The 24192-nt window shown below is 45.8% G+C and overlaps 1 protein-coding gene across 1 annotated transcript in view; it reads left to right on the forward strand.

Moving 5' to 3' along the window:
• Positions 1–23885, forward strand: part of ETV5 (ETS variant transcription factor 5) — a 40946-nt gene extending 17061 nt beyond the window's left edge. The window contains exons 7-13 of the mRNA XM_081192667.1: positions 431–721; positions 5148–5404; positions 8105–8179; positions 11794–11862; positions 12312–12481; positions 19614–19715; positions 21734–23885. Coding sequence (XP_081048793.1) covers positions 431–721; positions 5148–5404; positions 8105–8179; positions 11794–11862; positions 12312–12481; positions 19614–19715; positions 21734–21955 — 1186 coding nt within the window. The 3' untranslated portion in view covers positions 21956–23885. The remainder of the gene's footprint in view (positions 1–430; positions 722–5147; positions 5405–8104; positions 8180–11793; positions 11863–12311; positions 12482–19613; positions 19716–21733) is intronic.
• Positions 23886–24192: the final 307 nt, after the last annotated feature.

A 24192-nucleotide genomic window follows, 5' to 3' on the forward strand; every position in this document is an offset into this window, starting at 1 on the left:
GTGGGCATGATTGTGTGTTGATGAGTGGCAGGCTTATGTGCCATTCAGATCGCACAGAATTCTTGTTGGTTATCACAAATGGGGGAAGAGAAAGCTCTCTCCCCCCCCCCCATGTTTTTCAATGCAGTGAGTTTGTTCCTGAAATAATGGCGATTTTTTTTATAAGAAAAAGCAACAACAATTGGAAGCTACAGTTATCTCCGAGAAAATTGTGAGCGAAGTGTTTTCAAAATGAGCCCTATGACTCAGCCTGTTTTGTCGCTTGCCTGAAGTACAAAGATTCCCTTGAGGCTGTGAACAACCTCAACTGTTACTTCCTGACAACCATGAAATGCAAACAAGCCAGAGCTGTCAAGAGCAGCTAGCAGAAGCTGTGGAAATGGCTGCTGCCCATATTTATTATGGCCCTCTCTGTCTTCTGTTCACACAGTGCCTACGACAGGAAGCCCCCTGCTGCGTTCAAGCCATTAACTCCGCCTGCCACCCCAGCCTCACCTGCGCTCCAGAGCACCTCCCTTCCACCCCCGCCTCTGCCAGCAGCACCTGCCCAAACCCCTGCCCATGCCCCCAGCACAGGCCCTCTGCAGGGAGCGCCTCCTCCACCCGTCCCTCATGCCCTTCAGGAACCAAGGCAGCAAACCTTTGCTGTTCCCCGGCCGCCTCATCAACCTATTCAGATGCCAAAGATGATGCCTGAAAACCAGTATCCAACAGAACACAGGTAAAGAGAGAAAAGTACATTGGTTCTTTCTGTTTTCTTTTTTTAAAATCTGTATTCAAGGGCATTTATTTTATGGAGCTAAAATATAAACTTGGCAGCATTGCTAGTGCACACAGATTGGCACACGGAGGTGCTGCGTGTCATTCTTGAGTGCTGTCGGGCGATTCTGAGGGACAAAATCTTGTTCTTATTGCAAGAAGGCATGCGGCTATATCCTGAAGTCGTTGAGGAATGCCTTGTTTGATGATTTGAAGTCAGGGGAAGATGTTCAATTTGGAATTGAGGCAAAAGTTCATGACTTCAGAGCTATGACTCATAGCTGAATTTACTTCCCTGGTATCTAAGGAATGTGGCTTTCTGGCAGGCAGCATCCCACTTTCTGGTCCTGCCATCTCAGGCACATTGTATGCTGGATGGATGCTAAATTAGGGTTGCCATATTTCAAAAAGTAAAAACCAGGACACTCCGAAAGTTGCCCTATGCTAAATTTAATAACTACCGGCACTTTGAATCTTACCATTTTAATATTGGGTACTTTGGACCCTATCAATTGCCCTTCTCCTCTTCTGATGTAGGAGGCCAGCCCTTTCCACTCTTCTTCTCATTTGCCTTGGGAGAAAATGGCTTGGCTTCTTCCCTTTCAGGAGTAACCTACTCCTACAAGAGACCATTGTTTCAGCTTTACAGAATACGAATTCATCAACAGTCAGGCCTGTCTTTCAAACTGGAACACACCATTTCATTTATTATTAAAGATTTATGTCCTGCACTCTGATAAAATGGAAATAGAAATAAAATTTGAATAGATAAATAGATAAAACTGAAATAGATTCAATTCTTATCTTTTAATAGTTTCTCAGGGGCTTATTTATCCTGCTTGTATTCACAGTGGCATTTGCCATCAATGAAACCCTCATGCGCTTGGTTGGTTTTGTTTTTCCATAAAGTTCTCTAATCTCCTTTTTCTTTCCTGGTGATTCATTGATCCCCAAGACAAAACAGTGCCCTGGTTCACACAACACGCTAAGCCAAACCTTGGTTTAGCAAGACTGTGTGGGCTCCGGGAGAGGCCGTTTTGCTGCTCTGCCACACTGCACGAAGCCAAAGTTTGGCTTAGCATGTCATCTGAACTAGGACTTGTGGTTGAGCCCTTTCTTCACTAAACACAAAAGGTGCTTCCCTGTCCTGTATTTTACGATTGCTCTCTGTGCTGTGGTTTAACTGATTTAGTATATATGCCAAAAAGATGGTTATAAATTTCTCATTCTGAGCCTGCACTGATATTTGCATTGCCATTGATCTTTAGAGCTATCACTGTTTTCCAATTGCCAGCTCCCTGTGGTGAATGACTCCCATTAGATGTAACAGAAATTTGTGCACTTGATATTGTACAGCCTATGTCTCCTGCTTTCATTCTGTGGCTTGCCTGATACTTCAGCCTTCCCATCTTTACTAGAATCCTTTTTCTCTCACAATTGGGATTGGTGACCTTGTGTCTTTACTGCAAACTCCTTTGACACTTGCCCAAATTTTATTCCAACTGCTTACATCTCGGTGGTTCTTGAGACACATCCTAGTTCCCCAAGTGTTGAGCAGAAGGCTAGGATCCTAAGACCACAGGCACCCCAAGTACGGTAATGGGATTTCACAACTAGAGCTGAGGATAGCTTCTGTTTGGGTTCTTTGTTTTGCTGTTCAGGAAACTACTCTGCCTTTTTGGCCACTGTGGATGTTCCAGATTTGCACAGGGCGAGCTTTTAAAAGTGCCCTGAATTATTTGCATGGATGCAAACCCTTGCAAATGGGCCGTGAAACAACCAGCATTTGGCAAGGAGGCAATTCTTAGAAATGCAATCAGCCCATGTGTATGTAGCTCCATCTGTGCATGTCTTCCCCATAAAAAAAGATAAAATATTGAGTAGGGGACCAGTGTGAAATGAGCTCTTAAAGCTGGAGCAGGTGGGGGTGGGGAGGACTTGAAGGTCGGTATGCAAAGCTACTCAAATCTGTTTTGTGCAGAATGCCGTGAGAAATGCTCTGCTAATCTACACAAGAGATGAAACCATAGGAACATAAATCAACATTAAAGCTTCAAAAGATGAGCTTACCTCCAGAGAGATATCTGTGCTCATCTGTCTCTGTGACCCTATCTCCACCTCATTTCTTTCTTTTTCTTTCTTTTTTAAAAAGCAGCTTCTCTCTATCACCAGCATCTAAAATTGCTTTTTAGACCCCCAGGCCCTGAGCTCCCAATGACCTTAAAGCTATGCTAGGGACACTCTGCACAGTCCCATCTGGAAGTCCCTCTTCCTGCAGAGGCCATACCAGCACAGCTCTAGAGTTACATTCTGGAAGGTTAGGAGGAGGTGGATCGGAAGTTGAGTAATCTGGGCCTGTCAGCTGCAGAGGATCATGTTACAAAGCCAAATGGAGCCTGTGCGCCTCTGGGTGCTTGGGAAAGGAATTGATTGATAGCAATCGCCTTTCAAAGTGTGAAGATGCCTCAGCAGAGCGGAGGGAAGGGAGAGGGTGTGCCTTGCTTGCCAGCCTCTCAGACTTCAGAAGGAGGACTCAAGGGGCTTCTCCCCTTCTGCAGCTTGCTTAATCCTTTTAGGGGCTCACCCAGACACATCTAATTTGGGAGATATTGAGCTATTTCAGGTGCCCATCATCCAGATGTCCAGGTTCTGCCCCCCTTCTCCCGCAAGCATAAATAACTGATAGGGAGATGTGTCTATTTTTATTTATTTATTTTTAAAATTTCTATACTGCTTTATATTTTTAAGAAAAATCGCAAAGCGGTTTACAGCATATTAAATCAATAAAACAATCTGAAGAAAGTCAGATCTAGAATACACAGTCAAAGCAACACAACAGAAAACTAAAATATTATCTTAAAGATTTAAAAATAAAACATTACAAAGGAGATCAACTACAGAATGCGTATTTAACATCTCCAGCTGTTTTTAGACTCCATTTCCCATCATCCCTGACCACTGGTCCTGATAACTAGGGATGATGGGAACTGTAGTCAAAAAACAGCTGGAGATCCAAGTTTGGGAAACCTTGGTCTATACAGTCCCCACAGCTGGTTCCTGTGAATAATGGAGGCATCCATGGAAAATGGTCCTGCCTATTTCAAGTCATTTCCCATCCTTTTAAGAATCCAACCAAGAATCTGGTCCACTCCAGGAAGCTAAGCTAACATCTGGACATGCACTTAAGAGTAATTTCTTCCTAAATGACTCTTTTCCTTTTATCTCCAAACCCTTTTCAAGACACCGAAAAGCCCCCAGGCCAGAGTGGCATTCTGTCAATAGGTGTTCTGTTAAGATCTTAGATCTGAGGATGAGTGTTGCTGCTCTCCTGCCAGGGCTCTGCTTTGTTGAGCCTCTGTGTGTTCCATATAGCCTCAAAGCATTTCAGAAAGCACACACATTTTCTCCTGCATGGAGAGTTAAAGGCTTTAATCCCTCGCCTTATAGACAGATTAGCAGCCACTTTGCATTCATAGATTGCTGAGTGGATTCAAAATTACATAACCACTTGTTTGGTTTACTGAAACGTAGCCATAGTGAAATAGTCCTGTTCCTGTTCTTTGGCAAAGGGCAAGCTGCTTCTTCCTCTCACTGGAGATTGTCTTGCCCAGTTGATGGTCTAGCTTGATCAGTTCTAAGGCTGCTCCATCGTGATGTTGTCCCCCAGGGCTGTCATATATTAAGTCAGGTGTGGGGCAAGTAAAATGACTGGCCAAAGGGAGTTTGCAGGTGCTGCTGATTGGTAGCAGCTACAAAGCCCATGGTGCAGTGTTTTGCAAGTGCTGCCAATCTGCATGCAAAGCTGAGCAGATACCTCTAGTCTCATTCCAGCTCCTTATAGCACTTCCTCTGTGGGCATATCCTCAAGTGCCATAACAGCAGCCTGCAGCTCCGTTTGCTGCAGAATTCCTTTTCAGAGCACTTGTTATCCCACCAAATGATCCAGATGTTGGCTCCTTGCATGCGGACAGGGCTGTATGCCTCCAGTTTGGTCATGCTATCACAGACACCCCAACTGGGGTTCCACCCCTTCATAACAGATGGTTGTTGCTATATTGCACAGAACTCTTGGTGTTAAATATGGATTTCTGTAAGCTACATATGGTGGGCTGTTGAAGAAATGATTCTGCATCTGAAATGAAAGTTCAGCATCAGAACTGCTCCATTTTCAGGGGAGTGCAGCCTGAGGGAAGGTTGTAGAATAGGGGTAGCCAAGGCACTGCTCTCTAGATGTTATAGCTCCCAACACCATTGGCCATATTGGCCAGGGCTGATGGGAGTTATGGTCTACAGCATCTGGAGGTACCACATTGGCTGTAGTGGGTCTGGAGTGTGTTAACTGTGATTATAACTCTCTCCCTCTTTCTCTCCCTCATATTTCCACCAAGGTTTCAGAGACAGATGTCTGAACCTTGCCACCCATATCCTCAGCCAGGACTTTCTGGGGACAATCGCCCTGTCTACCACAGGCAGATGTCGGAGCCTATTGTTCCAGCAGCTGCCCATCCTCCTCAGGGATTCAAGCAGGAATACCACGACCCGCTCTATGATCACGGGGTCCCAGGCATTCCAGGGCCCCCAAGGCATGGGTTCCAGTCTCCAATGGGAATCAAACAAGAGCCCCAGGACTACTGCATTGATTCAGGTGAGTCAATTCACTTGAATCCCTCTTAGCCACATGCAAAGGCTGGCTTGTTCCCACTACATCTCATCAAGAGCATAAAACAGCTTTAGTGAACAGTAGTCGCTCTGTAGCCCAGGAATGGGGGACGCTGTGGCTTTCCAGATGTTGTTGGACTTCCGTCTTCCACCATCCCTGACCATTGGCCTTGCTAGCTGGTGCTGATAGGAACTGGAATCCCACAACACCTGGAGAACCACAGGTTCCTTATCCTGGTGCAGCCAGTGGTCCAATCTTCAGGCAGTCCTTGGAGTATGGAATAAATCCTGTTGTGCTTGTTGGATCACCCAACAGTTTGGAGAATACATCCTTCCTTTGCAACAATGCGGGCACCGGTGAGCCGTTGCGTGGTTATGAGAGATGTCTCACCTACAGTATGCATTTGTTCTAGACCAGTGGTTCTCAACTTGTGGGTCCCCAGATGTTGTTGGACTACAACTCCCATTATCCCTGAGCTCTGGCCTTGCTAGCTAGGGGTGATGGGAGTTGTAGTTCAACAACCTCTGGGGACCCACAGGTTGAGAAAGGCTGTTCTAGACATTCCACCAGGCTCCTCCCATGTTAGTTTTCTGAAACCCCACCCCTTTTTCCTGTTCCTTTAAAGCTCCGCTGTTTTCTTCACATTCTAGCAAAGGGAGAGGGTGGAGCAGCTGTCTATTGTGGCAGCGTTTAACCTACTTAGAATGTTAGATTATCTCTTTCTGGCTTGGGGGGGGGGGGCAAATGTTAAAATCAGGCATTCAACAGATGTAGCAGAGAAACTAAGCTTCCATAATCTGAAAGGCATTACTGGTGTGGGAAGTGGAGCAGGGAAGGGAATGCAGCTTTTCACCTTTCTCTGCAGCAGCTCTTTGTCTTCCCATCTTCTCTCTGGCAGCTCTAGTGTTAAGCGACCGGCTCCATGGAGCAGCTAGGAACCTGCAGCTGAGCACTCACCTTGGGACATGCAGGGGGAAAGGAGGAGGGGGCGCCTGATCACTTTAGATTGTGCAGCTGCTGTTGGTGCAGGGCCCACTACATATCTGCAAATCGCCTTAGGCCTAAAAATACTGTGACCTCTTGGAGGCTGGGTGGAACAGATGGGGAAAGATCTAAAGTTAAAGGCTCCCCCCCTTTCCCTGCTTCTCACGTAGGGAATGCAAAATATTAAGCTTGACTTTTTCAGTGTGTCCAACCTCTCCTGCAGGTTCATTAAGTTATTTTCTCACATGCTCTTGGAAAGGCTTTGCCTTCTCGGGAGAGACAGCTGCAGCAGCAAAGGGGATTGTATTACAGCTTCCAGGAACAATATGATGTACCTGATTTTTCAAGGGATCGTGTTATTGCCCACAAATTCAGGTCATCTCCTATTTAGCTGTTGATTCATCTTGTCTCTTGATGCCAAATCCCAGTAGGTGGAAAAAAAATAATTGATGGATGGCAGAAGCGTAGAAATAGTTTGCATCTGAAGTCCGGCCTCTCAGATGAGGGGGAATTCATGGAAGGGGCTGTAGCTGAGTGGCAAAGCACCTGCTGTGAGTGCAAAGGTCATGGGTTCAATCCCTGCCATCTTCAGTTAAAAGAGTCAGTTGCAAGTGATGGGAAATGGCCTCTACCTCAGATTCTGGAGAGCCACTGGCAGGGAGTGTAGACAGGACTAGACCATATGCTCAGGTTTCTCTTCCATTACTACTTTGACTTGCTAATGTGAGTTAGGTTGAAGCATCAGACCTTCAAAAATTATATATTTGTTTTTGGATAACCACATTGCCCAGTCTTCCACTTCAGAGATTGCTTCCGGACTACCATTTGTGTCACAATGGGTTTACCTATGTAGTCTGTGTGCCAACCTTAAAACCATGTAGAAGAGTGTTGGGGAACCTGTTGCTCTCCAGACGTCATTGGACTCCCAATTTCCATCGACCCCAGCCAGCATGTCCCAGCCATCAGGAATTATGGGAGTTGCACACCAGCAATGTCTGGAGGGCTCCAGGTTTCCCATCCATGAATCACTTTAGCCTATAGGATCTTGGCACACAGAAATGTGGATCTTGCTATGCATCTACAGTTGCATTGTTGGGGCCAGGCAAAACGTGCTTCACCACATGGCTGGATTCTACAGATAACCAGGGTCTCCACTTGGTGAGTTTTGCAGCAGCCTCTGTGGCACAGACTGTTATCAGAATCCAGCTGTGGAGAATTTTCACAGAACCTCCTTCTGTTTGTGGGGCTTGCAGACATGTAGAAATTGGATGCATAATAATTTGTGCATGGTTTCCGTCTGATTTTAAATCCCACCTGGGCCCACTCCAAGGTACATTTAGAAAGCCCTTGGAAAGCCTTGCAGTGCAACACTATATATTTTTACTTGGAAACAAGTCTCATGGTTGTCAGTAGGGCTTGCTCCCAGCTTGGGATTGCAGCCTTCAAAAGTAATGGTGCAGAAATACATTTCTTTCCAATCTGGATGGAGGATGCACCCTGCGAAACATTCAGAGAAGCATTACTGGAGAATCGTAAAAATAAATGCTGGATTTCCGAGAAACTGTCAAGTGGAATCTTGCAAACCTAGATATTGGTGCACTGGGGATTTTCTTCATTGGTCTGTCCACTGTTTAACCTGGAGAAGAAGTGAAGTGTGTTCGGTTCAGGGTGGTGTTAACCCCAATTCCATCTTTATTTCAGAAGTGCCTAACTGTCAATCAGCATATGTAAGAGGAGGAGGAGGAGGAGGAGGCTACTTCCCCAACAGCCATGATGGTAAGTGGGGAGTCAGGGTGTACAACAACCTTCACAAACTTGGTGCCGTCCATAAATTTTGGACTACAAGTCCCATCAGGTGCAGCCAGCTGGACAGCACCAGGTTGACCAAGGCTGAGTTACATGTATACGCTTATGTATGTCTATGCACATATGAGGTAAAATGGAAAGGAATGTAGATGTGATTATCCCAGCAGGAAGTGAAAGGGAAACACCTTCTCCCATGAAACCAGAAGTGCTGGCTTACATGCCTCTGCTTAGAGGCCCTTCTGCTGTAACATAAGAGACGACGTTAAAGGAATTGGTGCCAGGAAATTTAATAATAGCAAGACACTTCAAGCATTTTTACAGAGCTTAAGGGTGTTGAGAGGTCTTTATTTCTGTGATCCTTACAGCAGCCTAGGGCTATATGATGGGGGAGGCAAGGCTGCAAGAGAATGGCTTGCCTAAGACCACTTGTTCATTTTTGTTTATCATGTTTCCATCTTGCTGTCCTCAAAGGAGCTCAAGGTGGTGTCTGCAGGATCCCCTCTCCCTTTTAGCTTCACAACAATCCTGTGAGGTAGGTTAGGCTAAGAGTTGGCGACTGGTCCAAATGAGCATCTGAACCAAGGTCTCCCCAGTGCTCTAACCACTGCACCACACTGGTGCTCACCTAGTGAATTCAGTGGTTAGGTTTGAACCAGGGACTTCTTTGTGCTCTAGGCATTTCCCGTCTTCCTCTTACTATCTCTGAGCCTGTTTTTATGGCTCTTTCCTGACTCTTCTGGTGCTGTGAAACTCACTGCCCTAATTGAGGTGTACTGATTGCTCAGCAAACTCTGGGGAAGATCAACCCACATGGAGCACTGATCGAAAAGACTGATTGTCTCAGCAACAAAATTCAGCCACGCTGAGCTTTCTTCAATCCGCTGAGTTCTGTGTTAGATCTTCACAGATAGTAAGTGCTCCTACCCATCCCTAGCAGAAAATCGGCAGTTGCCAAGAGTACGTATGTCATCTTGCAGCTGTTAATTATGTATTTATGCCATAACTTTAAATGGACTGGGGAAGCCAGTTTTATTCAGATTGTGATGTTATCTGCCTCCTGCTAAGTCTTCGTTGATTTGCTGTAACTCTGCTTCCCCTTAGTCTGATGCCCTCCAGATGTTTTGGACTAATTGCTGGGTTTGGTGGGAGTTGTAGAACATCTGGTGGGCACCAGGTTGGAGAAGGTCGAGTTACCGCAGGAGTGAAGAACCTGTAGCCTTTCAGATGGTGTTGAACTGCAGCTCCCATCTTCTCTGGACATTGGCCATACTTGTTGGGCCTGATGGGAGCTTCACAGAATGGCAAGTAGATTGACAGAGCTGTTTTCGGGCCTGTTAGAAATTCAATATCTCTTTCACCCATTTCCTTCCTTGGACACAGATATGGCTCGTTCCATTTTACCCACAAAGTTCCTTCCTGCCTCCTCCTTTGGCACATTAGGTGGCAATGCCAGCTGCAACCGTGGCTCTAAACACCTGACTTCAGTGGAACTTTATCTGAGCAAGAAGGGTCTCTCTCACACGTATACAGATACACAGGAGAGAACTATCTTTAAACTCAGTAGCTACACCCTGAAGCAGCAAGCCCATTTTGGCATGGTTTGAATGGAGTGGGTTCATCTAATCATTGCCCTTACAATGATAGCCAAGGGCTCTTCCACATGTGGCAAATTTCCTACACTGGCATGTATTCCATGCTGTGTACTGAAAATGGCGATCTTACTGATAAAGTACGAAGAAGGTTTGGATCTACTCAGTGCCTGGATAGGGGAGTGATTGAAGTGACATAGGAAATAATTGTAATAAACAAGATCAAGTCCCAGCACACTGGCCTAGCTGATAAATGTGGCAAAACAGATCCATGTGTATTTGTCACATTTTTAAAGCGGTTTGCACATACACACAAATCATATTTGTGTGAAGCGTTCCTTCATGTCACATTAACTGTGATAATGACCATAGCTGGAAGGATAGTGGATCTATTGGCCATGCTTTATCCAAAAGAGGGATTTCATAGCAAGTTGTTGATTGTGATTTTCATAGTACAGAACTAGAGGTTACATGTCAATGAAAGATTTTGCTTTCAAACCAGCTTCCAAATAAGGCATGTAACATTTTTGTAGTCTCCAGGATCGGATCCTTCAAACTGCTTCTTGGATCTGTTTGGAGGAAGCAACCTACACCAGGATCCCTCCCTCCCTCTCTAGTCCAGGGATAGGAAACATGGAGGCCTCTCAGATGTTGGACTACAACTCCCATCACCCTGACGGTTGGCCATGCTGGATAGGACCAATGGGGAGCTGGAGGTCCAACAGCTTTCCCATCCCTCTTCTAGTCAGTTTGCAAGTGTTCTGGCAAGGCAGGTGGTGGATCCGGTTACACATAGCCTCACTTGAACTGGCAAAGCACTTGCAAGTTGATCAAAGGGGGTGGGTGGATGGAGAGTCCAGTATCATCAGTGAGCAAAATGGGCAAAGCCTGGCTTGTCCTCCAAGCCTTACCCAGCGTGGCTGGTGTAGTGGTAAGAGTGTTGGACTAAGACCTGGGAGACGGGTTCAAATCCCCACTCAGCCATAAAACCAGTCACCCATAACTCAGCTCCTTGGAGAAAAACTGGGATATAAATGTAGTTAAGTAAATAAATAAAAATACAGCCACTGGTGTTTGCTTGTTAAAATTGTTGACTAGTGGAAATGGCTATAAGTAGGAAAATAAAGTGAAAGTGTTTTGCTGCTGCTGCGCATCCCTCCCTCTGTTGCAAATGCACAGCTACCCTGCAGTCTGTGCTGAACTGGAACTAGACCCACAAGAGTCGTAACAGGGAAGCTGATCCATGGACACAGAAATCTGTTGACAGCTTTAAAGTGATATGATGAAATGCAGTGTAGACATTTGGTGAGACTTAACCAATGCAGTTGGAGCACATGGGAAGGTTCTTTCTTTTTTAAAAGCAGTTTAAACTGCTTAAGAGTTTGGTCAGATCCTTAGAGGTTGGTCAGATCCAATCAATAACGATAAAAAGCAACCCTAGGGTGTTCTTAGATTTTTGTTTTTTTAGGGTATTCTTGAGTGCCACACATGCTGATAGCTCTTGCAAGCAACATTGGGGTGCTTCTGCGCAGACCCCCATGCTTGTCCCAGCCAGTCTAAATGCCGGCCTGGGGATGGGGAGAGGCAGTGCAGGTGACAGAGTTCAAGTGAAGGACTGCAGTGCAAGAAAACCAGCTTCTCAGTACTTTGTTTGCAGTACTCTTTGCTCCACTTGCGGTTTAGCACTTCTGTGTGAAACCAACTATGTGGGAACTTTCTGTCTGGACAAGCCCATGGAGTTGGCAGAAGCAGCAGCTGGCACATTTGCAAATAAGTATTTCAAGGCCTTACCTGTTGCTTTTAATGAATGGCTGAGTAGCTGCCATTGCTGCCAACAAGCAATGCAATGAAGCGAATCAAACCGTCCAGGAAGGAACAGCTTAATAGTGTGTGTGTGTGTGTGTGTGTGTGTGTGTGTGTGTGTGTGTGTGTTCAAGTGCAATACATTGCAGAGAATTTGTGGTGAGCTAATAGATGTGTATTTTATCTTCCTAGGATTCCCCTATGAGAAAGATGCCCGGCTCTACTTTGATGACACCTGCGTTGTACCAGAGAGGATGGAAGGTAAGGGACTGTCCACTTAGGCTTGTCTGGGGTGAAGAGCTTTTGCAGAACTCTAGAGAGGTCAGAATTGGCCACTAATTAGCCAATTCGCCCATGGGCTTCAATAAGATCTACCTCATTTGTGCTGAACATTATGGGGAAATTTGCTGCAAGACATAGGGCTCCAGGAGTGGAGCTAAGTGCCAATCAATTGGATGCTAAAGCCTATGAAGGAAGTGCTGCCAGCCAGGTGCAGAGTTGCTTTCACATTCAGCTGCCTATATAGCATATTGCTTCATGGGGAAAGGAGTTTTAAAAAAAAGAAGCATCTGCAGCCAGATGTGTAGCCACTTTCTCGCTCACCTGGCTTCTTTCAGACCTTCAGAAGCTAATGGAAACTGCAGCAGGGGATAGGTTGAGCACTTGGGATGTCAGTTCTAACTGGTGTGTGTTTCCGTTGTTGGGAACAGGTAAAGTGAAGCAAGAACCCACAGTATATCGTGAAGGACCTCCATACCAGAGGCGAGGGTCGCTCCAGCTGTGGCAGTTCCTCGTCACACTCCTCGACGACCCAGCCAATGCTCACTTCATCGCCTGGACTGGCAGGGGCATGGAGTTCAAGCTGATTGAGCCAGAAGAGGTAAAAGAAATCTGAGAGTGAGCCTCCAAAATGGCTGTGACGGTTGCACTTTTAATTTACTGACTGTCAAAACAAAAGGTCTGAATTTCAGCTGACAGAATGGCTGGAAGCCTACTGGAATGTAACAGAGGATGAAATGCTTGAAGTTCGAATGAAAGTGTCACTGGGAGAAGGGAGCTGGATGAGACCTTAGGCTGGATGATGTGAAATACTGCTGCTTAGCTTCTGTTGACCTCTGAACCAAGCCACTTAACCCGAGGGCCTAGTAGCACTAGGAGAGACCTGCCAGAGTGGGAAGGTTTGGGGTCTGGCTTACTGAAGGGGGCACAGAGGTTGTGGAGTAGGGCTGGTGATGACTTCAGCCTTATGGTGGAAACTGGTGTGTGTGTTTTTCCTTGGTGCTAAAATTGGACATGTACCAGAAAGATTGCAAAAAGTGGGTGGTTTTGTCCTAATTCCTTCCCAACTGTCCTTTTCTGTCTAAAATGACTGATGTTGAGAATCGAATAGCAGTGGTTCAGGACCAGTTGCAGGGTAGCCAGCAACCCAGATGCTTGTTCAGGAGCTTCTGTAAGTCAGCCTGGTGGGACACAATGGCTGCAGTTCATTGATACTGGCGCACCCAACCTGGAATGATGCCTGTTGAGGCAGGGACATGGCATGACAAGTGCTCCCAAGAGAAAATACCAATGATGTGTGCCATGCTGACTGAGCATTGCCCTCTTGCAGAGATGCATCAGCACCCGATGTGGTGACAGTTCCTATATCTACCCATGGTAGAAGTGTGCAATGTCACCTTTTGCCCACTATGCATAAACAGGGTACCTCTTGTTGGTGCTTCCAATGAAACTTCCAAATCTGCCTCATTCACTGCTGAGCAGTGGTGCACTAGGCAGGCATTTCATGTGGCAACTTGGCAAGGGCACAAGTATATCCATCTCCTCTCTGAGTCCTCATTATTAACTTGCTCCAAGTTGCCCATGGCAGGACTCAATGTCCAGGGCTGCAACAGTGGGCAGAGATGCTGTAAATCAGGCATAGGCAACCTTTGGCCCTCCAGATGTTTTGGCCTACAACTCCCATGTTCCCTAGCTAACAGGACCAGTGGTCAGGGATAATGGGAATTGTAGTCCGAAACATCTGGAGGGCCAAAGGTTGGGGATGCCTGCTGTAAATGAAGCCATTTCTGGCCTTATTATTTATTTGCTTGTTCATTCTTTCCCGGTCCACATTAAGGTCAGATGGGGAAACTGCAGAGCAGCAGATGGCACAAGGCTCTGCTTCCACATTTCTTGCTGAACCTGTTGAGCACAAAATTGCTTAGTTTGGCTGTTCCCGGGCCTGATTATTTGCCAGCAATGGCTCCCTGTCTTAACTGCTTGGGTTGTCTTTCAGTCTTCAGAAGATCTTGTCCAGCTAGTGTGGTTTTATAACCTTATTAGAGATAAAATGCAATTGGATTAGACCAAACACAATGCACCTTGTATGAGGCTCTGATTCTGGAGCACGACTGCAACCTATTAGACACTGCCTGTCTTAACAAAACGTTCTGTTCAGTTCATACTGGGGCCCCTGCACACTTTCTCAAAAGTGGCTTTGACTCTGAACCAGGTGGGGTGAGGAAGTTGTGGGACTCCACTTGCAGTCTTGGTGTGCAAGAAGAGCATTGGCAGGGTCTGATAATCTCATGCCGAGGGAGGCCCGAGTGCAAAATGTGAGGCGGGCTCTGATGTGCAAGATGAGCCTGAGGCTTCCTTCAGATCCTGGAGCTACAGAGGAGAAGGGATGAACCCTGCACTTTCCCCAGCCCCAACCTGAAATTTGTTTGGATTCTACTCTTGGTGGGTGCAAGCGCAGCACTATAGCAAGCCTTTGTTTCCCATCTCCAAGGTGGAAAGGGGAGGTGGGGGCCTGTATCTGCACCTGATGGGTGCCCTGAGATTGGAGCACCCATTGGGCGCAGAGGCAGAGCAAGCAGGGAACCTTCCTCCTGTAGCTCAGAACCATTGGGGAGTCAGCGATGTGGGGAATTGCTCCTATACCTGTTGGGTGTTCAGTTTCGGAACACAAGGCACAGAGGGTTGTACCTAACTAAATGCTATCCAGAGTAAAGGTAAAGGGACCCCTGACCATTAGGTCCAGTCGTGGCCGACTCTGGGGTTGTGGCGCTCATCTTGCTTTACTGGCCGAGGGAGCCGGCGTACAGCTTCCGCTTCTAAGCCGCTTCTGGCAAACCAGAGCAGTGCACGGAAATGCCATTTACTTCCTGCCGGAGCGGTACCTATTTATCTACTTGCACTTTGCCATGCTTTCGAACTGCTAGGTTGGCAGGAGCAGGGACCAAGCAATGGGAGCTCACCCTGTCGCGGGGATTCGAACCGCTGACCTTCTGATCGGCAAGTCCTAGGCTCTGTGGTTTAACCCACAGCGCCACCTGTATCCCTTGCTATCCAGAGTAGATCTGTTTAAATTAATGGATCTAAGTCATGTTCGTTAATGTCAGTGGGTCTCTTTTGAGTAGAACCAAGTGGCATATAATCCATTGGCAGAGCCAACCTCCACACACCCCAAAGCTCTGAGCTGTTGGGGAGTCAGGGTTTATCTTCTGCCCCTGCAACCACCAGCTCCAAGCTTAGAGCAGGAAAATTTCCCCGATTTCATGAAACTTCTCTGAAATATAGCACATAGTCAGGGACTGGATTCTGATCTTTGGATGATAAAGGGTCTGGGTGTGGGACTCACTGGGGATATGTAGGTCCCACCATCTACCTGCAGGTGCTGAGTGCTAACGCTGAGCTATCCATTACCCTTTTCTTTCCGTACCGATTTCTGCTTTGTTTATTTTTTCTGTTCTTTTGTTTTGCTGTTTGCTTCTCATCAGCTTTTAGGGAAAGTTATGGGTGAGTTGTTTTTAGTTTTACAAATGTACACGATATAAAAAGCAATCAAAATTTGCAAATGTAAAAAGTAAGTAGACAGCACATAATGCAGAGTCTAGCCAGGATCCATTTCTTGCATGTTGTTTTCTTCCTGGTCCTTTGGCACAGCTTACTTGGCTTTCCATAACAGCTCCCCAGATAGCAGGTACAGAGAATGTGCCTCTTTTCTCATAACTTGAGGCACAAGAAGTCTACCCCCTTTTAAACAAATAAATATAAAGCTAAACACTGTAACGTGAAAAACAGTTCTGCTTCTTGGTCCACCATGTGATTGGTAAACTGCAGCAATAATATGCAGTGAGTAGAACAAAATATAAAGACACTGGATATATAAAATAAATGGAAGACCAAGATATACAGCGACCTCATAGGGATAGAATTGTTCAGAAGTCCATCAATGCAGTTGAGCTATTTTCTCAATGTTCTGAAAAAATGCTGATGGGAGGCTAGTTCATTCACCCATTTCGGACAATTCTTATTCATGGGGAACATATCAGTGGGAAGGCCAAAAAAAAGCTACCCATTTGTTAATCAGTTATGGTTGAAAAGTATTGCTCTCAGCATTCTTAGAGAGGCTGCAATGTGTGTTTGCTGCATGTCAAATTTTGCAGCTCTGCAGCAATCATAAACTATAACAATATTTTTCATTATAGTTTGAAAGAGTAGTTTGTTTTTGCAGGTCATATTCAATGACTGGGAATATGCACTTCCTTTTTAAAAGGTAAAATACCTGAAGCACCATCACTGATTAACAGTTTGGTGTGTTTATTTTTCTTGCTGGTGTGCTTCTTCATTAATAAAGATAACCTAAATTGGTTAAGTAGACTGAGATTGATACAAAACACAAAGAAAACATTTCATAGCGATGAAATCAGGAAACAGAGACTCACATTGGATAGTAAGACCTTGATCTTGGTTTCTACATGATCCTGCTGTGTTGTTGTTTAGTTATTTAGTTGTGTCTGACTCTTCGTGATCCCATGGACCAGAGCACGCCAGGCACTCCTGTCTTTCACTGCCTCCCACAGTTTGGTCAAACTCATGCTGGTAGCTTCGAGAACACTGTCCAACCATCTTGTCCTCTGTCGTCCCCTTCTCCTTGTGCCCTCAATCTTTCCCAACATCAGGGTCTTTTCCAGGGAGTCTTCTCTTCTCAAGAGGTAGCCAAAGTATTGGAGCCTCAGCTTCAGGATCTGTCCTTCCAGGGCCAATTCCCTTCAGAATGGATAAGTTTGATCTTCCCGCAGTCCATGGGACTCTCAAGAATCTCCTCCAGCACCATAATTCAAAACATCCATTCTTCGGCGATCCTGCTGTATTTTTGTCTATTTGTATTTTCAGCGTTTTGTCTTTCATATTGTTCATTATGCATTATCACTGCAGGTATTAAATTACTTTGTGACAACATAACACATCTTATTTTTTGCCATTACACATATGAGCTTCCTAACACATATATTTTTAGCGATGGATTTCTTATGCTTCCAATTTTATTCGTATTGGCTCATTCCTCTCTCTCCCCCTACTTCCCCTCTACCGCATCCCCCTCTCCCCCCCCCCCCCACGCCCCACTTTTCTCATTAAGCTTCAGACACTTGGTTGTGCCTTGCAGAAAGGCTTTCTGCTAATTTCCTCTGCTGCTGAGTAGGCTTTGCTGTGTCGTCGCCCTGTGGAGACACTGGTTTTTGTAAATAAACCCTTGAAATTACTGAGAGGAATCTTGTGGTGTGCTGGGTTGTGCTGAATGATACAGAGAAGGAAGCTGTTTGACTAATAATTGAAACCAGCTGCACAGCTGAGCCAGGCAGTGCATGGTGGGTAATTATCCATAATATACAGTACACTCGGCATGGAAATTGTGGTTTTTCAAACAACAATTTGGCAGCACCCCCCCCCTCTAGTCAGAGGTCTGTGAGAGTCGGCCGTTTCACTCCCTCTCCATTAGGAAAAGGCATGGCTTTGATCTGGAAATGCTTGAGCCATGAATCTTGCGCTGTCTGGCAGTTTTCCTTTGGCGAGTACGCCAGAGGAGCGCAAGTGAGAGATGCACAGCCACATCGCAGGGCCCTGCTCCCCACGCACACAAGGTGAAAAGCTTTATACATTTGAAGCCTCTCCTCTCGATGAAGTCTGCCCCAAGTAAGTGGAAGTGGGCTCTCTTATATGATCAAAAGGCTATTAAGAGACCTTGCTTTCTGACCCTATGGTCCAGTGAGAGGATGAGGGGCTTTGGAGGAGTTTGTGGCTTTCTGTGCCCTGTTGTGCAGCAGCAAGAGGAAGCTCTTACCGCGTAATCAAAGCCCGTGTGCTGAGAGATGATTATGTAACAGCAGCTCCAGGGCTGCTTGGAATCTGTGCATTGGCAACGCACTCTCTGCTCTCTTCCTGTCGTTACATCCATATGCAAAGAACTTGTGTCTGAACATGCAAAATGTAACCGAACATGCTTCCATCCTGGAGCCTGTTAAGAGAGGCTCAGTCCCCCGCGATACTGAGAAGCCTATTGCTCTCTGTTGCCTTAAAACAACACAGCAAGAGCTTCTTGTGCTTTTTCTTCCTTTTGACACTGCGGCAACTGGTGTGCTGTTGAACTTGCTAAGCACTGCTGTATGCGTGCTGCTGTGCTTTGCTCCAGACATGTTCCTCCTCAGGGTACGAGAGATGAGCTGTGCTCAGGGTGGCAGGGCAGAAAAGGCTGAGTGCGAAGGGGAGCAAGATGTCACTTATGTTGGAGGTTTTCCTGGAGCTTTAATTGAAATCCCATAATAGATGGAGAAGGGGCAGAGAGGCAGGTAGTGGGAAGTAGAGGCTTTTCTCTGTGTTGGAGCTGCAGTGAGGCAGGGTGCTGCTTTCTCTGAGGATGGTGTACCTATTTAATTGATCCTTGCATCTCCATTCCTCTTTCTTTGCTCTGATGAGAAACCAAACTGACCGGGTGCACCATACGAATGTAGGTATCTGCTTAGCTGTTGAGGCCACTGGAAACACCCTGTGTATTGGCTCGGACTGCTGTTCTGGGCCTTTGCGTTGCCTCAGGTGGATGCAAGCTGCCTCAGTGCACTTAGTGCAAGGAAATCCCATTAATCTTCTCTGAGTGCCTTGCAGATTGTCCATTCCAGAAATCCCCTGGGAAACAGTGGGTTGGTTGGCAGCAGGCTTATGTCATCAGAACCTGCTCCCAAAGAGAGCTAAAATGAGTAATCCCCTCCACACGACTGCTCCAGAATCATATTAGAATTGAGTCGGTGCTCTTGCAACTCATTAGGAACACACTCACTGCAGCATTGTTGGGTTTCCTGGTCATGCCTTGCTGGCTATGGTTTCCATTGAAGTCAAAAAGTGTGACATGCTAATGGTCTGTTGGTCGATACTCTGTGCCCTGGCCAGCAAAGTTTGGCTGGTTGTCCCTGACTTTGTGAAGCACCAAGAAGCAATTGTTAACTATATGCTAAGTGGGGGGGGGGGGGGGAATCCTCCAGTCTTTTAGGCCTATGGACACATGTGGATTTTTGGATTTCCCCTCCCTCTTTACAAACAGAAAGCATGCATGCACAAATTTTGCTTTCCCAAGGGATCTGGGTAAAATGTGGATCCAGCAGAATTTTTCTGAGCCTTTGAAAAGTACATAGAGCTGAAAGGGGAGGGGGGGAGTATCACTTTTCCAACTTCCTTATTCAACTCTGTGCTTTTCAAGGGAGGAAAGGGCAATGCCCCTCACCTCCTCATGACCAAGGGGGCCCAAGGAGGCTCAGTGGCTTCTTAGGTGTCATGGTAAGGCCCCCTGGAAGATCCCAGGGCCCTATTTGATTCACCCAACCTAGGCCTGCATAAAAGTACAGTGGGACCTCGGGTTACATACGCTTCAGGTTACAGACTCCGCTAACCCAGAAATAGTACCTCGGGTTAAGAACTTTGCTTCAGGATGAGAACAGAAATCGCGCGGCAGCAGCGGGAGGCCCCATTAGCTAAAGTGGTGCTTCAGGTTAAGAACAGTTTCAGGTTAAGAACGGACCTCCGGAACGAATTAAGTACATAACCAGAGGTACAACTGTAGTTCAGAACCTGTGGCCTTGCTGGTGGCATTTCTGTCTCCTCTAGAGGGAGGGGCTTGATCACAAAGACTTTCCAACCAATATGCCAAAACACTTGACAAGCACTGCAGAGCTTCATGGCTGTATTCTTCACCTTCTTAGGTAGCTCGTCGGTGGGGGATCCAGAAGAATCGTCCGGCAATGAACTACGACAAGCTTAGCCGTTCTCTTCGCTACTACTATGAAAAAGGCATAATGCAAAAGGTGAGCAGCCCACTCCTTCCTCTGAACATCCTTGGTACGTGAGAGCTGTGTGGTTGCAAAGGAACAGTCTTTGGCACAGTTATGGCTTACTTTTCAGGACCACTCTTCCTCCTGTTCCATCTGCCTAATTGGAGGGAAGACAGCCAGCACACCATTTCTTGGGGCATTTCCAGACAATCAGTTTACAGCATGCAAAAAAGCAAATTGATTTTTCATTTCTTTGCACCGTCTACATTTAATTTCCCCAGTCCTAAAGCTGCAATACTATGTTGTGTGTGAGGAGGACGAGATTCTTCTCTTCCTCCATCCAATAGCACACTAATATCTATTGCATTTGTTGCATGGAACATAGTTTAATGAGTGTTGCGAGCCACTCCCTGCTGCTTGTTGCACCTGAGATTTCTCAGTACCCTCCCTGGGACCTTTTCCGTAGTATTTCTTTTGATGTTTGAAGTCGCTTGGTTAGGTATATACTACATTGTCTAAAAGCAAAGTCTGTAACACTTTATCAGTTACAGTTCTGCAGGAACTCTGTCATTGACATTCTACTCACTATTGATCTAGGGCAGATTCCAGTGTATAGTTAGCAGAGTAAAAACACATTGCAGGATTCCCCAAAAATAGACCAAAGGCAATTAATAGTTCATCCAGCAGAGTTTTACTGCTACTAAACACAAATGAGCATAATGGTCACAAATCCAATGCATTGAGGATTGACACTGTCCATAAGAAATCCAGTTGCAGCAGACTTAACTTAAACTTAAGGTTTAGACTTACTATAAGTTATTTTAACATTAAACATACTATGTACAGAACACCACCTCAGGAGGATGAAAGAGAAAGTGAAACCCAGGCTCCTTCTTGTCTATTTTTAATAGTCAGCATTACCTTGACAGAAGAGATGAGAGAGCCAGTTTAAGCCAGCTGTACTCAGCTTCTCTGAAGGAATAACCCAAACATCATGAACCTTCTGCTTGTTTCTTTCACACAGAGAAGCTTCCAGAACCCTCTTGAATTAATTAGAATAGGAAAGATCGCTACCCATCAGATCAATACTTTCTGCACTAAGAAATGCAAACTGACAAACTCCACCACATCTAAACCTGACTTGAAGTTCCCAAGTAGCTTGTCAAGGCTTACTTTTGTTTTCTTTGCTTCTCTGAAGGTTGTGTGACATGGGCTGAACCCCAGCAGGCACTATTGTTCAAAGAATGCAGCCTATGAGATTGCCATTCCAATTCTGCATTGTCACCTTAGCAAAGCTTTTCAAAGAGTCTGTGGCACCTTAAACACTAAGAAATATATTATGACATAAGTAACTGTGCCCCAACCCCACAGCAACCCTGTTTCCTTACATTATGTCACCTCCTCCAGTTTATTCCTTTTGAAAGATGTATATTGCAAGTCCTTTGTGTACTCTGTGCAAAAATCTTCCTGCACAACGGCAGACCACACTTAGCCTTGCCCTCATTCAGTATATATCCTGCCCATCCCACTTTCAGGTTCTGAGATTTCACCAGGCATACTTTTGAGTCTATTTTTGCCAGCTTAAGAGCTAGAAATATCCTTCAAATTAATTAATTAATTAAAAGAATGGTTTTCTCATGATGACTAATATACTGCAGCCTACACTTCTGCAATGTTCTTGTAGAATTTCAGCTCTCACACAGCCTAGCTATAATGCTTTACAGACTTGTATGAATATCCTAGAAAGGATAAAATAAAAAGCCGGGTTTTTGAAAGGCGCTTGCTTGCACATGCTCTGCACTCTTTCTTCACAACAGATTTTGAGAAGTTATGTTGCTACTGAAAAGTAATAAAGGGCAGTAACAATTAGAAAGAAACCCCTGAAGAACATGTTACAACTGCTATAACAATGACTCTTCACTTCCTGTCTCTCCTGCATAACTTCCTGCCTGTTAATCCATCTTCACATGGCAATTGAACCATCCATCCATATATGCAGTCATACATACCTGCACCTTCCTTACCTGTATTGCCCTTCTTCTTTTTTTAAGGTGGCTGGAGAGCGGTATGTCTACAAGTTTGTTTGTGACCCCGATGCCCTCTTCTCCATGGCCTTCCCTGACAATCAGCGCCCCTTCTTAAAAGCTGAACCAGACTGCCATGTGAATGAAGATGACACCTTACCTCTGACACACTTTGAAGACAACTCCGCATACCTCCTGGACCTGGATCACTGCAGCAACCTCCCCTACGCCGAGGGCTTTGCTTACTGACTCACCGGGCAGCTTGAATGCTGACCTTAAGAGACTCCGGTTCCAACAAATAAGGGCAAACATGTTTTGTTTTTGTTGGTTTTTTTGTAAAGAATTTCTGCTGTTCATAAAACTGCTCTTTGCAAATATTATCGGAAGAGCCTAAAATACTTTTAACGGCCCTCCACCTTGAAGACAGACGGTAGCATGGCTAGTGAGTAGGGCCTCCTGTTGCGGATCGCTTCGGCTGCCACCGTGAAGAACAGCTGGGGAGGGACTTGCAACAGGGGGTGTCTTCTGGGCCCGGTTGCTTAGGGTCGTGTGTGACAAAAAGATGTTCACAGGACTTGAATAGACAGTGTGTGATTAGCAAATGTCAAGAAAATACGCTATGTAACAATCACCAATCCTTGTATCTACCTTGTATAATGGAAAGGGCTCCCGGATGCTAAGGAGCCAGTGCAGCGTAAGCCCTTTTCGGATGGGTCAGGGCTTAGTGTGGTGCTTCTCCTGGCATGGCTGAATTAGCTCAGCCCCTCTGGGTTCTCAGTCGACAGCTCTTCAATCTGAGGAAGCCTTTCCTTCTGATTATTTTTATTTGTTTTGTGTTATAATAATAATAATGATAATAATAATAATTTTGGTCCATAATAAGCAAACCCAACATAAAGGACAGCACTTAACCTACCAGATCCCTATGAGCCACACAGGCACTTGGCCACCCCCTCTGTTGCAAGGCTGCGCATGGATGGCTTGCTTTTAGGGGAAGTCAGGGGCTCGGCCAAAACTCTTTTTATGTTGTGGGGCAACATTTGTAACCAGGTTTTTTGTAGGTTTTTGTATCTTAAGGCAAAACCAGCTTTTGGCAAAGCTGAGCTGCTCCTTTTTTGCTTCCAGCAGCGCCAACGCGAAGGTTGCTGCAGCTTGGCGGCGGCGGGGTGGGAGGTGGAGTCCCTTGCCCTTCCGTGTGCATATCTGCTTTGTGCTGTTCTGCAGTGGATGCTGTCCAGGACAGTTTGTACAGTGTGCTCTGCATTCAGAGTATGCTCCCGCGCAGCAGCAGCAAATGCAGGCTGCTTGGCTTTCCCTGCAACTGGGGACTGTATGTATATAATACAAGGCAGCTCCAGCCATTGAACTTCTCCCAGGCAGGGCAGTCCTGACCGTGTGGCGGCATTGTCTTGTAACAGCTGAACTACCTTTTCCAGTTCTCCCTAGGCTTGCGAGCAAGAGAGGTGCAAGATGTGTATACAGACATATTTTTTAGCTTCATCTGTAAGTTGCATTACCCTCCTTCAGTTCATGCAAGTTGCATATTTTAAGAGGATTTTTTAAAAAGGAAAATATATATATATATATAACTTGGGTTTGTAAAAAAAAAGAAAGAAAAATCAGAGAGGAAGGGGAATTGGTCAGAGTTGATCATTATATGTAAAACATCTCTGGATCCTTCAGAAATTCCCCCTCTTCTTGCTGCGAGCTGCGTTCAGCATGCACCTGTACCGTGCTTGACCCAAATATGCATCTTTCCCTGCGGACTCCAATTTTTGTTGTAAATGCTGTATAGGATTTCTCTTTCTGCTTTGATAACTTTGTTTGGGTTTTTGACTAACTTCACTTCTTCTTTTTTAAAGTATGAAGATTAACTCTTTGTAGACGACTCAGCAACTCTCCCCAGAAAGTATCACGTGGCCTGTCAAAAAAAGCACAGGGCAGCAGCAAAGTCAGCTGCAGCGCCCCCCACCCCCAAATTATGCCCCAGGGCTTAACCAAAACAGTGGGTTTCGTTTTGTTTAATTGGTTATGGGAAGTCTATAGTGCAGAAAGGGTTAATCTGAGGATTGATGTGAAATGACTGTTGCCTGAGCAGGGCTATATAATATATCTCCTGCAAAGCTGCATTACATTCTGTACTGTGTACAATAAAGGATTTTTGCTTTCTGTTCAGGCACTGCTGGTGTGCTCCCTCTCATTCAGTTGTGTTACCAGCACTGCCACGCAGAATTGGATTGACACTGCCCTGTCTGCTCCTGGAGTTCTGGAGAGCTCTATCCCTGGGCAGGATTCACCTAACGAACCCCAACAACAGAGCCCCTATGCAAGGGCTTCCAAATGGGGCTTTCCTCCTCCCTTCTTGTTCCCCTCACACACCCTGAAATTGGCTCAGGGGGAAACTCAGGAATAAAACCCAGAACAGCACACTGAGGGAGGGGACTTGTTCTGTTTTAATTCCTGCCTTCACCTCAGTTTTGCCTGCT

This window comes from Podarcis bocagei, assembly GCF_964188305.1.
Source record: "Podarcis bocagei genome assembly, chromosome: 4".
Lineage (NCBI taxonomy): Eukaryota > Metazoa > Chordata > Lepidosauria > Squamata > Lacertidae > Podarcis > Podarcis bocagei.